The sequence below is a fragment of the Carassius carassius genome, chromosome 29 (genome assembly GCF_963082965.1).
Source record: "Carassius carassius chromosome 29, fCarCar2.1, whole genome shotgun sequence".
In the NCBI taxonomy this organism is placed as follows: Eukaryota; Metazoa; Chordata; class Actinopteri; order Cypriniformes; family Cyprinidae; genus Carassius; species Carassius carassius.
Genome location: NC_081783.1, coordinates 3285161 through 3297639, shown reverse-complemented (window position 1 = coordinate 3297639; position 12479 = coordinate 3285161). Strand labels below are relative to the sequence as shown.

The 12479-nt window shown below is 38.6% G+C and overlaps 1 protein-coding gene across 4 annotated transcripts; it reads left to right on the top strand.

Annotated features, from left to right (window-relative positions):
• Nucleotides 1-871: 871 nt before the first annotated feature.
• On the top strand, nt 872-12218 carry matr3l1.1 (matrin 3-like 1.1). Of its 4 annotated transcripts, XM_059515469.1 has the most exons (23): nt 872-997; nt 1515-3038; nt 3765-3826; nt 4263-4301; nt 4386-4435; nt 4520-4632; nt 4718-4828; nt 4942-5067; nt 6974-7090; nt 7187-7311; nt 7491-8177; nt 8232-8280; nt 8446-8500; nt 8634-8668; nt 8792-8923; nt 9115-9254; nt 9325-9517; nt 9660-9791; nt 9913-10043; nt 11106-11238; nt 11348-11486; nt 11657-11778; nt 11889-12218. In XM_059515469.1, exons 2-23 carry the CDS (start codon nt 1710-1712, stop codon nt 11910-11912), a joined length of 4044 nt encoding a protein of 1347 aa, XP_059371452.1. In that variant the 5' UTR covers nt 872-997; nt 1515-1709; the 3' UTR covers nt 11913-12218. The 4 variants fall into 4 exon arrangements, with proteins under 4 accessions (XP_059371452.1, XP_059371451.1, XP_059371449.1 ...); XM_059515468.1 differs by having other exon boundaries at nt 7491-8280; nt 8798-8923; XM_059515466.1 differs by having other exon boundaries at nt 7491-8280.
• The last annotated feature ends 261 nt before the right edge of the window (nt 12219-12479 follow it).

Genomic DNA, 12479 nt, shown 5'->3' with positions numbered 1-12479 from the left:
TACAATTATTTGTTGTAATGAGGATTCACTAAATTGTGAAATGTTATGTTATGTGTATGTGATATGTTTCTGAAACAAATGTTCTATTTTTATTTTATTTTTTCCTCATCTAGAATATTTGGAAGAGGCAGAAGCCAAAGCACAGAGAAATGGGGTGAAGAAATGAACCACTCATGCTGGAACATCTTTTAATATATAGCCTATATTTATTTGTACTATGTTTTAAATTAACAAATATTTTCTCTATTTAATGTAGTAAAAGCCTATGAATTCAGAAGCAAGTCATAGCTGTTCTGTTATAATGATTTAAATGTCGAATTTGCCTCACACTTAACTGCTGCTACGATGTTTTCATTTTATGTTGTTTTATTAATACAAAGGTATTGAATTATATCTTTCACAAAATGCAAAAGAGAGATCATTTTATTTTAATATTGTAATGTTATTAATCAGTCATGCTCAGATCACCTTACAGTAAACACCTCCCCCCCCACTCCCCCCCCCTCTCTCGCTCTCTCTTTGTATTGCTAAAAAGGCTTTGTAATATAGCAAGTATAGCAGGTCACTACTGGCAATAAAAATCTGGAAAAATAGGCATATGTAAACGCCAGTATTAACAAGAGTTTAAGGATTTGGGAACCGAGAGAAGACAATTGTGTTTACATAGTTTTAAATTTTAACCATAATTTTTCTCTGTCACTTTAGCTGGTAAAGTTGTTTCTACTGTAACAATATTGATCAAACATTTGCATTATCAGAGATAAATTTTTAAGGTCCGTTCTAACCAATTAATGCTATAATGTATTTGTTTTGTTTTTTCTGAATAAAATGTAATGTCATTTTTAATTTTCACACATATTCAAACGATACATCCGTCGTGACTTTTATTTTGTAATATCACATTTCCGGTTTAGACACGGAGACAAGAAGAACGCTTTCACCACAACCGCTATTTTGCATCGTTTTGGCGATCAGTTGATTTATTCCAGCGTTTAAGGTAAGTTTTTTTTATAAGTCAGTACAAACTGGTTATTTCCTTCGTAATATAATGTGACTACGCGTCATATAATGTTATTGTATCGGCGAGAATATGGCGGATAGCATCAGGGCCAAAGACAAACGGAACATGGCGCTTAGCAGCATCGGGCCAAAACACAAGAGATCAACCTTTCAGGGAAAACTCAAATTATTCTTCATTTTTAAGCTGAAAACAAACTCCACCTCCATTGAGGTAGTTTAAATTTAATTTCAAGCTGTTACAAGCTATTATTTTTTCTTGTATAATAATTTACGTGTATTATAAATGCATGTTGAAATGAAAGCGATAGTAAAGATGAAGTGTTCCAGTTAAAGTTGCTTTCCTTTAAACATATCCTCTAACAAATGGACATTTTATATCTACTACTTTAATTAGATTATTAGTTGTGATATTACTGGTCTGATACAGCTGAAGTTTTATAAAACAAATCCAGAGACATCCACAAAGTGTGAATGATTTGATTTTTCATCTCAAGGTAAGACTGATACAGGTGACACCAGTCATCCGGATTCACCAGCAGATCTTCCACCTAAAGCTGATCTCTTCACTATTGTAACATTAATACAAGCAGAACAATTTTTCCTAATCAACATTTGACAGGTGAGCAACAGCTGCCCCTGCAAGAGCTGATTGTTTTTAAGGTTCTGCACATATTTGACAACTTTGGGACATGTCTTACAATCAACCATACCGAAACCCAGCTGATGATTACAGCACAAGCAGTGACAAGTACAAAGACTCGCAACGAATTTATCACCGGGAGTCTACCGCTTACAGGTCGCGAATAAGGAGTGGGTCTCCAGAGCGGACGTCTCCATCCTCATCAGAACCTGTCCTCTCGTCTGCTAAGGCTTTGTCTTTTCTGCATAGCTGTGGATTGGATGCTGAAGACCTTCAAACTCTTGCCCAGCTTCCTGAGCATCTCATCGCAGCCGATACCCTTCCTGACCTTCTCGCGCAGATCAAAAGTAAGAAAGCGTCCAACCCTTCTTCATCTAGGTCCAGCGCGCTCCAAGCCAGTTCGTCATCTCGCTCCTGGGACGACAGGAGCCACACACAGCTGGTTGAGTATCCATTGGATTTCCCTGCGCGTCAGTCATATTCCATTCCTCGAGAGCCGTTTCCAACCTGGGACGACCGCTGGGAAAATGCCCAACAAACAAGCGCTCCAACATGCACGTACACCAGTTCTGACTCGAACTATGTGGTTGAGTACAACCATTTGAAAGACAAACAGTCTTACTTTGAAAAAGCATCTCATGCCACAGAACCATCGAGGCAGAAAACATCCATCATCCCGCAGTCTTACTCTAGCCACAGCAGAGACGTTAGTCAATCCTCTCCTCTGTCCACTAGAGATGCAAGTCAATCCTCCCATCGCTCTAGCAGAGATGTCAGTCAATCCTCTTATCTGTCCAATAGAGACGTCAGTCAGTCCTCGCATCGCTCTAGCAGAGACGTCAGTCACTCCTTACATCTGTCTGGGAGAGACATTGGTCAGACCTCACATCTGTCTGGGAGAGACATTGTCCAGTCCTCACATCTGTCCGGGAGAGACATTGGCCAGTCCTCACATCTGTCCGGAAGAGACATTGGCCAGCCCTCATATCTGTCCAGTAGAGACATTGGCCAGTCCTCACATCTGTCTGGAAGAGACAATGGCCAGTCCTCACACCTGTCTGGTAGAGACATTGGCCAGTCCTCACATCTGTTGAGCAGAGACACCGCTCCAACCTCGCTCCTGTCAAACAGAGGCATCGCTCCACCGAATCTCCTGTCCAGCAGAGACGTCGGTCTGCCCTCGCTCCTGTCCATCAGAGACCTTGCTCCACCCTCGCACCTGGCCGGCAGAGACATTGGTCAATCTTCACACCAACGGAGGACAGAGTCAGCTCCTAGAGTGCCCACCAGGAAGGAGGCGTCAGATTTCCACGGGAAAATTCCTCCAGTATTTCCCTACGCATGTGTGCTCTGCGAAATCACTGTCCTCTCTAACAAGGTAAGTAGCTTATCTTCGCTCTTACAGATTCTACATTACCAGCTATTTACCAGACAGTTGCAGGCAAAATACACATGAGCGTACTGTGGCATATGAGGTAAGTCCAAGTAGCATTTTTTATGACTAATGCGTTAAAGGTAGAGTTTACCCCAAAGTGGAAATTCTGTCATGTTGTTCTGAACCTAATAAAGACAGAAAGTAACATTTAAAGCAGTCCACTCAACTCATGCGCTGTATGAAGTCACTATCCCACTGCCATAGTCCTCAAATCTCATTCCTGCTTCTGCATATGCAAATACGCTGCATCATATTCGGTCACAAGACATACCAGAACCAATGGAGTCACTGAGCAATGAAGTCATACTTGGATCGAATTCATCTTGATGCAAAAAGTATGAATATGCGCTAGTTAGAATGAGATTTAAGGCCTATAATAGAAAGGAAGATTCTCACTGCATAATGACTTGAAAATTGACTTGTCATTTCTTGATAAGATCGTTTTTGTCTGAAACAACCAAAATGTTAGATCTGTTAATTTTGATAGCATATGCAGTTTTTATAAGCATAACAGTATACGTGATTTTTTTTCTTTCTTTTCAGTACAGTCCTTTTCATTTAAAGTAGATGGAAGTCTGTCTTAATCATATGGACTATGCATGTACTCTGTCATATTATACATTTTAGTGTCTCATGAATGAATATTTAGAGATATAACTTGTGTTTTAGGACTGGTCTTTGCATATAAAAGGAGCCCAACATGCTAATAGTCAACTTAGTCTTGTGGAAAAGTAAGTATCTTCAACTTTATCTTTAATTTTGTTCTTAAACTCATGCTGTTGCTAAATAAGTATTTCTGTCAAACATGAAAGTCAAGAAGTTTAAGAAACATATTTGGTGATGGCAAGGATGATTTAAGAGATTTAGCTACATTTTATACAGATTTATTGCCAGTAGTCATACAGATTTAACATGAAACATAACACAGTGTACAAACAAAGCGTGTGCAATTCTTTACGACACATTTTTATTAAAGTAAAAGTGTTATGTATTTACCATCTTATTGTTTTATATGGTAAACCAGGTTATCAGTAGCATGATACTAACAGTTGCATGGGTTCAGTTCTGCTCACATACTGATAAAATGCAGGCCTTGAATGTGTTAAAAGCAACTGCCAAAATGCTCAAACGTTAATAAAAGTTTTCCACAAATATCCTTTTCATTAGATATCCAGCGTGGGATCAGACAATCCAATCTGCTCGAAGGTAGAATCATTCCCTCGTTATATTTGTAAAACCGCACCTATCCAAAAAATGTGTTAGATTACATTTTTGTACACACTTTAACAGAAATGAGGCCCAACCTGACCGACACACGTCCAGAACAACACAGGAACGAGGTAACGTCTTTATTCCTCTTCGTAGTGATTCAAGCTATCTATCTTCTAGATATTTTAGATATACAGATGTTGTTCTTTTTTCAGGTGGAACCTCAAACAGTAGAAATGTATCGTCAGGCAGCAAAAGTGCAGCGTCGAGCAGTAAAAGTCAAACATCAAGTAGCCAGAAGCGCAAGAACACTGAAGCAACAACGAAGGTGGATTTTTATTTGTGATGTTCTGTTTCACTGCTGGTTTAAAGTTCAGACATTGTTATATTTATTTAACTAAATCTGATTACAGTGCAAAGTGGTGTGTGTCAAGTTTGAAGTGGATGATGTGGATGAAGCTTACCTGAAAAAATTGCTTGGCCAGTTTGGGGCTATTGTCAAAATTATCATGTTACCTAGAATGGTATGGCATTTTATTTATATATATATATATATATATATATAACTCCTTTAAAAAATATATGAATCTGATTTTTAAATGGGCTGTAATACTTTTTTCTTGTAATATTTTTCTAGGCTTTTGTGAATATGGGAACAGCAGGCCAGGCAGAGGATATAGTAAAATATTTCTACCAAAACCCTTTGAGGATCAGAGGAGAACTGATTGTATTTACTCTGTCTGCAGCATTCAATTTCCTACAGGTGAGTACAATTTTATGTCAAGCCAATACTTTTTGATGCAGAGGACAACCAAATATGAGGACCTTTTTCCAAAAATACAAGTACATAGGGCTGTGACGGTAGCTGATTTTTACCACCGCGGTAGTCATGGACTAACAACCGCCGGTGGCGCTGTGTTGATAAAAAAAAAAAAAAAAATGTTATTTTTAAATGTTTAACGTAGGGGCGGGGATGGCCAGACACTCACAACTGCTGCTTCTGTCACTTTTTCTCATGGCAAGAAGTGCATTTATTCAGTCGCAGAATGACTGAACAGGAGACGTTTCAGACACGCGCTCCACTTCACTCTTTTATCAGGTGCAAGTTAAGCGAGCGCGGAAACGGTCCTGTGCTCAAAGGCGCCGGTGCCAAAAAAGGTGATTAAAGCTGACATAAAACTGTGCATGCATGTAATATATTTTATATATATTATATACAGGATATATTTATATATACATGTATGCACATGTCTATGAAATCAGACAGCACTGTCTCACTCATTTGAGCACTTGTCAGTGAACGCCGCCTGCAAAACACTAAAATAAATATCAAAGAAATAATGCAGTTAAACAAGAAAGTAGCCTAAATAAGAAAGTTAAATACCCACTCTAACGGACGCGAGCGACGCAGCGTGACAAAATACTCATTATAATCAGTGATGCTACACTGGAAGCTGCACGACAAGACATGATAAATCCCTGTCCGGTCTGTGAGGTACTGACCCAGAGTTCGCAACGCGGTTGTGTTGCGTCCGGTTTACTTTTCCGCCACCAAGCAAGCTCAGTAACTCTTCATCTGCATGCGCTCTCTTTGAAATAGGAATCGTTGCCATATTTCTTTTTACCATCTTTTATTTATCGCTGTCTCGTTTGTATTTGGCCAGTTTGGAGAAAGCCTCACCAAACCTGACCAGCCAGCGTTTGCGATCACGAGAACTCGTGCAAACGCTGATGGGTGACATGAATGCAGATGACTCCAGATCGGCGATGTGGTATTTGCTTTCCCAACAAGATCCATCGCCCAACACTAAATTAATTTGCTGAATGTATAAACTGTATTTTCCTGCGCTCAAATCTGCCAATCTAAAGGAAACGCTGTGTTTGAGGTAATTTGTTAATAACAATAGACTTAGAATTTGCAACTATTACAGTTATTACACTTATTACACATATACAAAACTTTGTATTATGCTTGTGACGTCACGTGCACTACCGCCGGTGGCAGTAGACAACAGTTGTCACGGCAACCGTCACAGCCCTACAAGTACAACCACATATTTTCCTGTGTGAACCCAGAATATTAAGTGATGTTACAAAGACAACATGTTGTTATCCAAATGAATTAGGCATTGTATTGTCACTATAGTAATAATAATAGAAATTATTATAAAATATGTAGTTAAGCTCATGATTTATTTTACTAGTTTTAGAAAGAAGAATCAAATGGTAAACACAGTTTTTCTCCAAATTTTCAATGAACCAGATTCAAAACCCCTGCTTGTTAGCGATGTTAAACATTTTGAATCTTCTGCCAGACTTGTCCCTGAATAAGACTCTCCCCTACTTTACAAAACCCCATCCTAAAAATATGGTTGAGACTTTGAAGTCAGAGATGGAGCAGGAGTGCAACAGTGCTTTATCTGTGTTGTCAAAGGCTTGATAAGCAAAATGACACACTTGACAAAATGATCCACTTCAGCTACATTTACTCAGCTATCTGCTTTTCTGTCGGGCATCCAAGTTAGTTATGTCAGGAAGGGGATCAGAGATATTTTCCAAGTGCCATTCAAAAGATTTTACCCGTGACACCTTCAAAAATGACTGCATCTATTTTATTTGTTTCAGTATGCCACCAATGGTAATTGAAAGAGTTCCTTCCTGTTTTACAGACTTCTCGTGTAGTGAGCTTTTCACCGTTACCTTCTGGTGATGGCATACGCTCGGAGTTGACGGCCATTGCTAAGCGTTTCGGATCCGTAAAAAATTCTCAGTTTCTCCCAGGCCGGGTAGGATATAGAAAATATAGTTTTTTTACTTATCTTATGGCATTTTTTTTCTCTGCAGTCATCTATGTTGTATTAAGACTTTGTGTCTTTTTGCAGGGTTATGTGGAGATGAGCAGTGCAGAAGAGGCTGATAAATTGGTGGAGCACTATTCAACCCATTCTCTTAAAATAAAAGGAAAAACCATTACCGTTTGCTCCTCAACTGAGTACCAGACGCTTGAGTAAGCCTGTTTTGCTGATCTTATGTTGGCTTGTAAAGACACCATATTTTTGCATTTGGATATTTTTATTCTGTTTTGTTGGGTAACACTAGAGACGTTACATTTTGATCCTAATTTGGTGTGCGTTTTTCCATTCTGCTTTTAAAATAACATGCTTGATATTTCTCTTCATGGTCTAGAACGACGGATGCTGACAAAGAAAAGTCACCAGTTTCTTATAGCAGCAGCAGCAGGAGAAGACGGAGGAGTTGCAGCCCAAGGAGGAGATCCCACAGAGACTCTCCCAGCCCCAAACGAAGAGCCTCTGAAGAGAGGTCCAGGTCTCGCATGAGTCAAGACTCTAAGAGACGAGAAGAAAGTGGACGCTCACGGGAGAGAACCAAAGAGAGCTCTAGACCGGACAGCTCATCCAAATCCCGTTCTAAAAGAAGCTCTCCTTCAAAAGACCAGAAGCGAAAAATCAAAACAGAAGATAGTGTGAAGAAGACCGTTGAAGGCGACAACAATCAGTCTGACGTCATGGCTGATGATAGTGATCTTGAAGGAGTGGCAGTTATCGCAGATGATGGTGAGGCACTGAATTCAGAAGATGAGCACACGGTAGATGAAGAGATGGATGATGAGGCGCATCAAACCTCAGATGAACAGGAACCGGATACATCTGAACATGTCCAAGCTGTGAACAAGTCAGATGATCATACCAAACCTTCAGACGTGGGCACAACGAGCATACAGCCAGAGATCTCAGAGTGTGTACCAACTGCTACTACTTCAGAAGGATCGAGCGATTGTAAGGAAGCCCAAGAGCTTCAACAAGGAGAGCAACAAGAGCTTCTAGAAAAGAAAGAAGAGCTTCAACAAGGAGATCAAAAAGAGCTTCACGAAAATAAACAAGAGCAAAACGAGCTTCAACAAGGAGAAAAAAGCGAGCAACAAGGGGAGCAAAAAGACAATACGGTGGAGATGGAGGTAAAGAAAAAAGTCCTGCTTGCGTCATTTCCTGATCCCCTTTTGAATGGAATGTACACAATTTAAGTATTTCAGATGGTAGAGTATGGTACACAGTTCATAATATTGTATTCCATATTTAAAAAAGATATAGCCTATTACATCTGTCCTGTTTTGTCTGTGTAGGAGGCGGCAGATTTTTCAGAGAATCTAGACAAGGAGGGAGTGTTGACAGAAAAAGGTATTTATTTTACACTGTTATTAAATTATTCAACAGTTAAAGCAATAAAGTTCTGCTGTATGCTTTCTTAAAACCATTTTTGTAGTTTGCTTTAATCAAAGATAATTGAAGAAGTATGTCCATTTTGTTTTAGATGATGAAATGGAGATCTCGACTTCAAGCACTGAGGTTAGTCTGTTTATCCCTTTAAAGGGTTTGTGATTGTGTGTATATGGAACACACATTATGGTGTCTTCTATTAATTATGCTAAAGGCATTTTGAATTCTTTATAATTTCCCCTTCAATTTAAGGAACAGTTTGGCAAGGTTCTTGAGGTGGCAGGTTTTCCAGTGGCTAAAAAATACAGTGAAGCAGATTTGATGAAAATTGGGAAAAAATACGGAGAAGTGGCAAACTGCTGTCTGGTTCGCAGCAGTCGAAAGGTAAAATGATCAAAATAAAGCGTAATTTTAACATTAATGGAAGGATATTGTCTATGCAAAAGTAAGCAATAGTTAAGCAAGTCTTCAAGAGAATTCCTTACAGCTCTATTTATCAGTGTTCATGATACGTGATATGCAGTATCTGTTTATATCATATATGTAGAATTATGTTAATTTTGTTTTCATCGTAGACGGAGAAGGCATTAATTGAGATGGTGAATGCTGCCGATGCTGCAAAACTCGAAGCCGAGTGTAAAAAGCAACACATTAAGCTAGGTGGCAGAAACTTGAGGATAACCGTGTCAAAGACATACAGCCAACTGAACGAGGGGTAACTTGCATTACTTTTCTGTAGTTTGTGTTCTGAAGAACATACGAGATAATATTTGATTCTGCTTTAGGCAAAATATTGAAGCTGACTCAGAGAAAGTTAAGGAAGATACTGAAGAGAACAATAAGGAGCCGTCAAGCACACTGGCTTCCAGTGAGGAGAGTCCAGTAGTAATGTCTGATATCTCTGAAGAAGATGCTGAGGCTCAGGAATCAAAGGAAACCAACATGGACATAGTCGTGCAAACGTCTAGTGATGAGGAGGTCAAATCAAGAAATTTCACAAAATGAATCTCAAATATAATGTATTTTTATGGAGATCAGAAAACCCATGGAAATAAACTGCCGTGGCATTGATGGTACACAGCTCAGCTAACACGGTGTCTGTTGCTTTCCAATACTTCAGGAAGGGTATGGCAGAGTTCTCCGGATCAGAAACCTTCCAATGCCTGATGAGTACACGGATGCAGAATTTCTGAACATCGCAGAACCATATGGTAAAGTAGTGCGCCATTGGATGTTTCGCCTTCATCGAACGGTTAGTAGCTATAACTGCCGTGTGTGTGTGTATGTGTATATATATATATATATCAAATAGATTCAGTGCTTCCATCAATGAAATCTTAAAATGTTGTTCTACCCCCCACCCCACCCACCAGGGACTGATTGAAATGAAAAATGCCTCTGATGCTGAAAAAGTTGTAGCTGCGGCCAACATGAATAAAATTACAGTTGCTGGAATACATCCCAAGATTTTAGTGTCTACCAAGCATGCTCATTTAAATAAAAGGTAATTATGCACTTGATTTGTATGTGCTGAAATGCAAATTCAAAATAGCAGTGCTAATTACTACTTTGTCGTCTTTATAGTGTGTCGTAAGCAGTCATTGTTTCTTGATGTCAAACACAGTGTCAGGGCCTCAAGACCTGCAAAATTGATTATAGCCTGCATTATTAACAATTAGTCAATTGATGTCCGTTTATATTAGTGAAACATGGGTAAAAATGCTAGACAAAAAGTGCACAACCCCAAACTGTCCAGAGCACACAACTTTTTTGTAGTATAGGCTTTGATTTGGATTGCCTTTGTCAGATGAGTGTGCTCTTTAGTGTTTTGCTACAAGGCTCATCATTATTATAAGTCCCCATTAAATGTTAATGAGCACAAACTTTATATCAACTAGCTGGAGTGCAATGGAGAAAACCTGTTATTCTTATTAAATATTTTTGGGATGTTAAATTTAGGGGTTGCACTTTATTTTACAATATGTGTACTAACATGTACTTACAGTGTATTTATCTAAGAAAGTTCTGGTAATACAAGGTAACTACATGGGGTAGGGTTAGGTTTAGGGGTAGGTTCAGGGTTAGTACCTAGTTATTACATAGTTATTGTAATTACTATAATAAGTACATAGTATGTACATGAGGAACAGGACTGTAAAATAAAGTGCTACCAATTTAGGTTTTAAATGCACCATTGTTTAATTGAATCCTACATCTAACACCGTTAATGCTATTTTTATGAGAACAGTAAATGCAATGGGATTAAAACATATAATAGGATATTGCTGTTCCTCCTATTGAAAACTGGACAAATCTTATGTTGTAAAGCATATATGTTGTGCACTTTCTTCTTTTTTTTGTAACATTTTAGCACATGGTATGCTTAGCATGATCTTCATCATATTTGTATAGTTTTCAATTTGCACATTTTTCAAATGTTAACAATGTATATTTTTATAAGACCGATCACATTTGATCAGTTTATGAGCTGAATAATCAACTATGAAAGTCACTTACTGCATCCCTACACCAAATGTACTCTTATCCGTTTTATATTGTTTGCTAGGTACTTTCTACATGGACCTAGTGAGGGTTCTGTACACCCATCTTCTGATTTCGAGGAGGAAAATGATGAATCCGAGACACAAAACACTATTTCTGAGCAGCAGGCGTCTGTCCAGACATCTGCGAATGTCGAGGTAGATCATTCTCACTTATTGTACTTTCTTTGGTCAAAACCCTTAATGTTAAGCTGTCAGATACAGCTGTGCAGCATATCAACTGATACTGTGTGTTTGATGGTCTTAGGAGTCTTCGAAAGATAATCAAGATGACAACTCAAAGGGAGATGAGAAGAAGGTTTCTGCAGCTGATGATGGAAGTGTAACAAAGGCGGAAAATTCAGACGCTGTGTCAGAGACGCAAACACCTGTGATGGATCCAGTGGGTAAGAGCGTGCTTCACAGCCCTCTGAAAACATGATGCTTAACAAACCTGAGCTGTGAGAGCTTCTAACGCTCATGCAAATCCTCTGGGAATTAAGTAGCACTTAATTAAGGCACTTATATGGACAGTACTCAGCTTCTGCACAACTTATCTTTTGTACGTTACCAACAGGCGCAGAGTTCATTCGGCCCGTGGTGGGTTACTTCTGTAGCTTGTGTAATACCATTTATGCCAGTGAGGAAGAGGCCAAGGACGAACACTGCAGAACCCCAATGCATCATCAAAAGCTGAAGGCAAACCTTCACAGACTTCTTATTTGCATGATGATTTTGCATATCTATCTTTAGTGTGGTAGAAATTATACAAGACTGACATATGTTCTCATTCTTTTCTTTTCTCTTAGGAGCACAAAGAGCGTTCAACATAAACCATGAGATGATTTAACAAAATTCACAAATCATTCATGGACTCTCATGATGATGACATACTGTAGCTAATTCACATCATAATATATGTTTAGTCGTTAAGAGATTTAGTACTAATGCTTTTTTTATTTTATTATTGTAGCATGTTTGTTCTGTTGTCCTTTTATTTCATGAATGGTTTTATCTGGTGATCAACAAAAAACTTTAATGTTTTCTTCAAAAGCATGTGTTTTCCTGCACTGTACTGTAAAACAGAATGCCATAAAATCATTCCCTTTCAAATAAAGACACGTACAGTTATCAAATAAGTGCGCTTGTTTTCTTGACGCTGGTTTTGATTGGACGGCTGATGGTTGTCTCCGCCCACAGTATGCCGTTTCCATGACAACTCAACATGAACGCACACGGTAAGTAATTAAATCCTAATCTAATCATGACAAACTATATATCGTTGGAAAGGTCTAAGACTCTTGAATAGATATTTTACCAATCTTTTTTGTTAAAAATGTAGGAAAAGTAATAGATATAATATATGGCAAGAGTGCAACTCAAAAACCTAGATCATAACA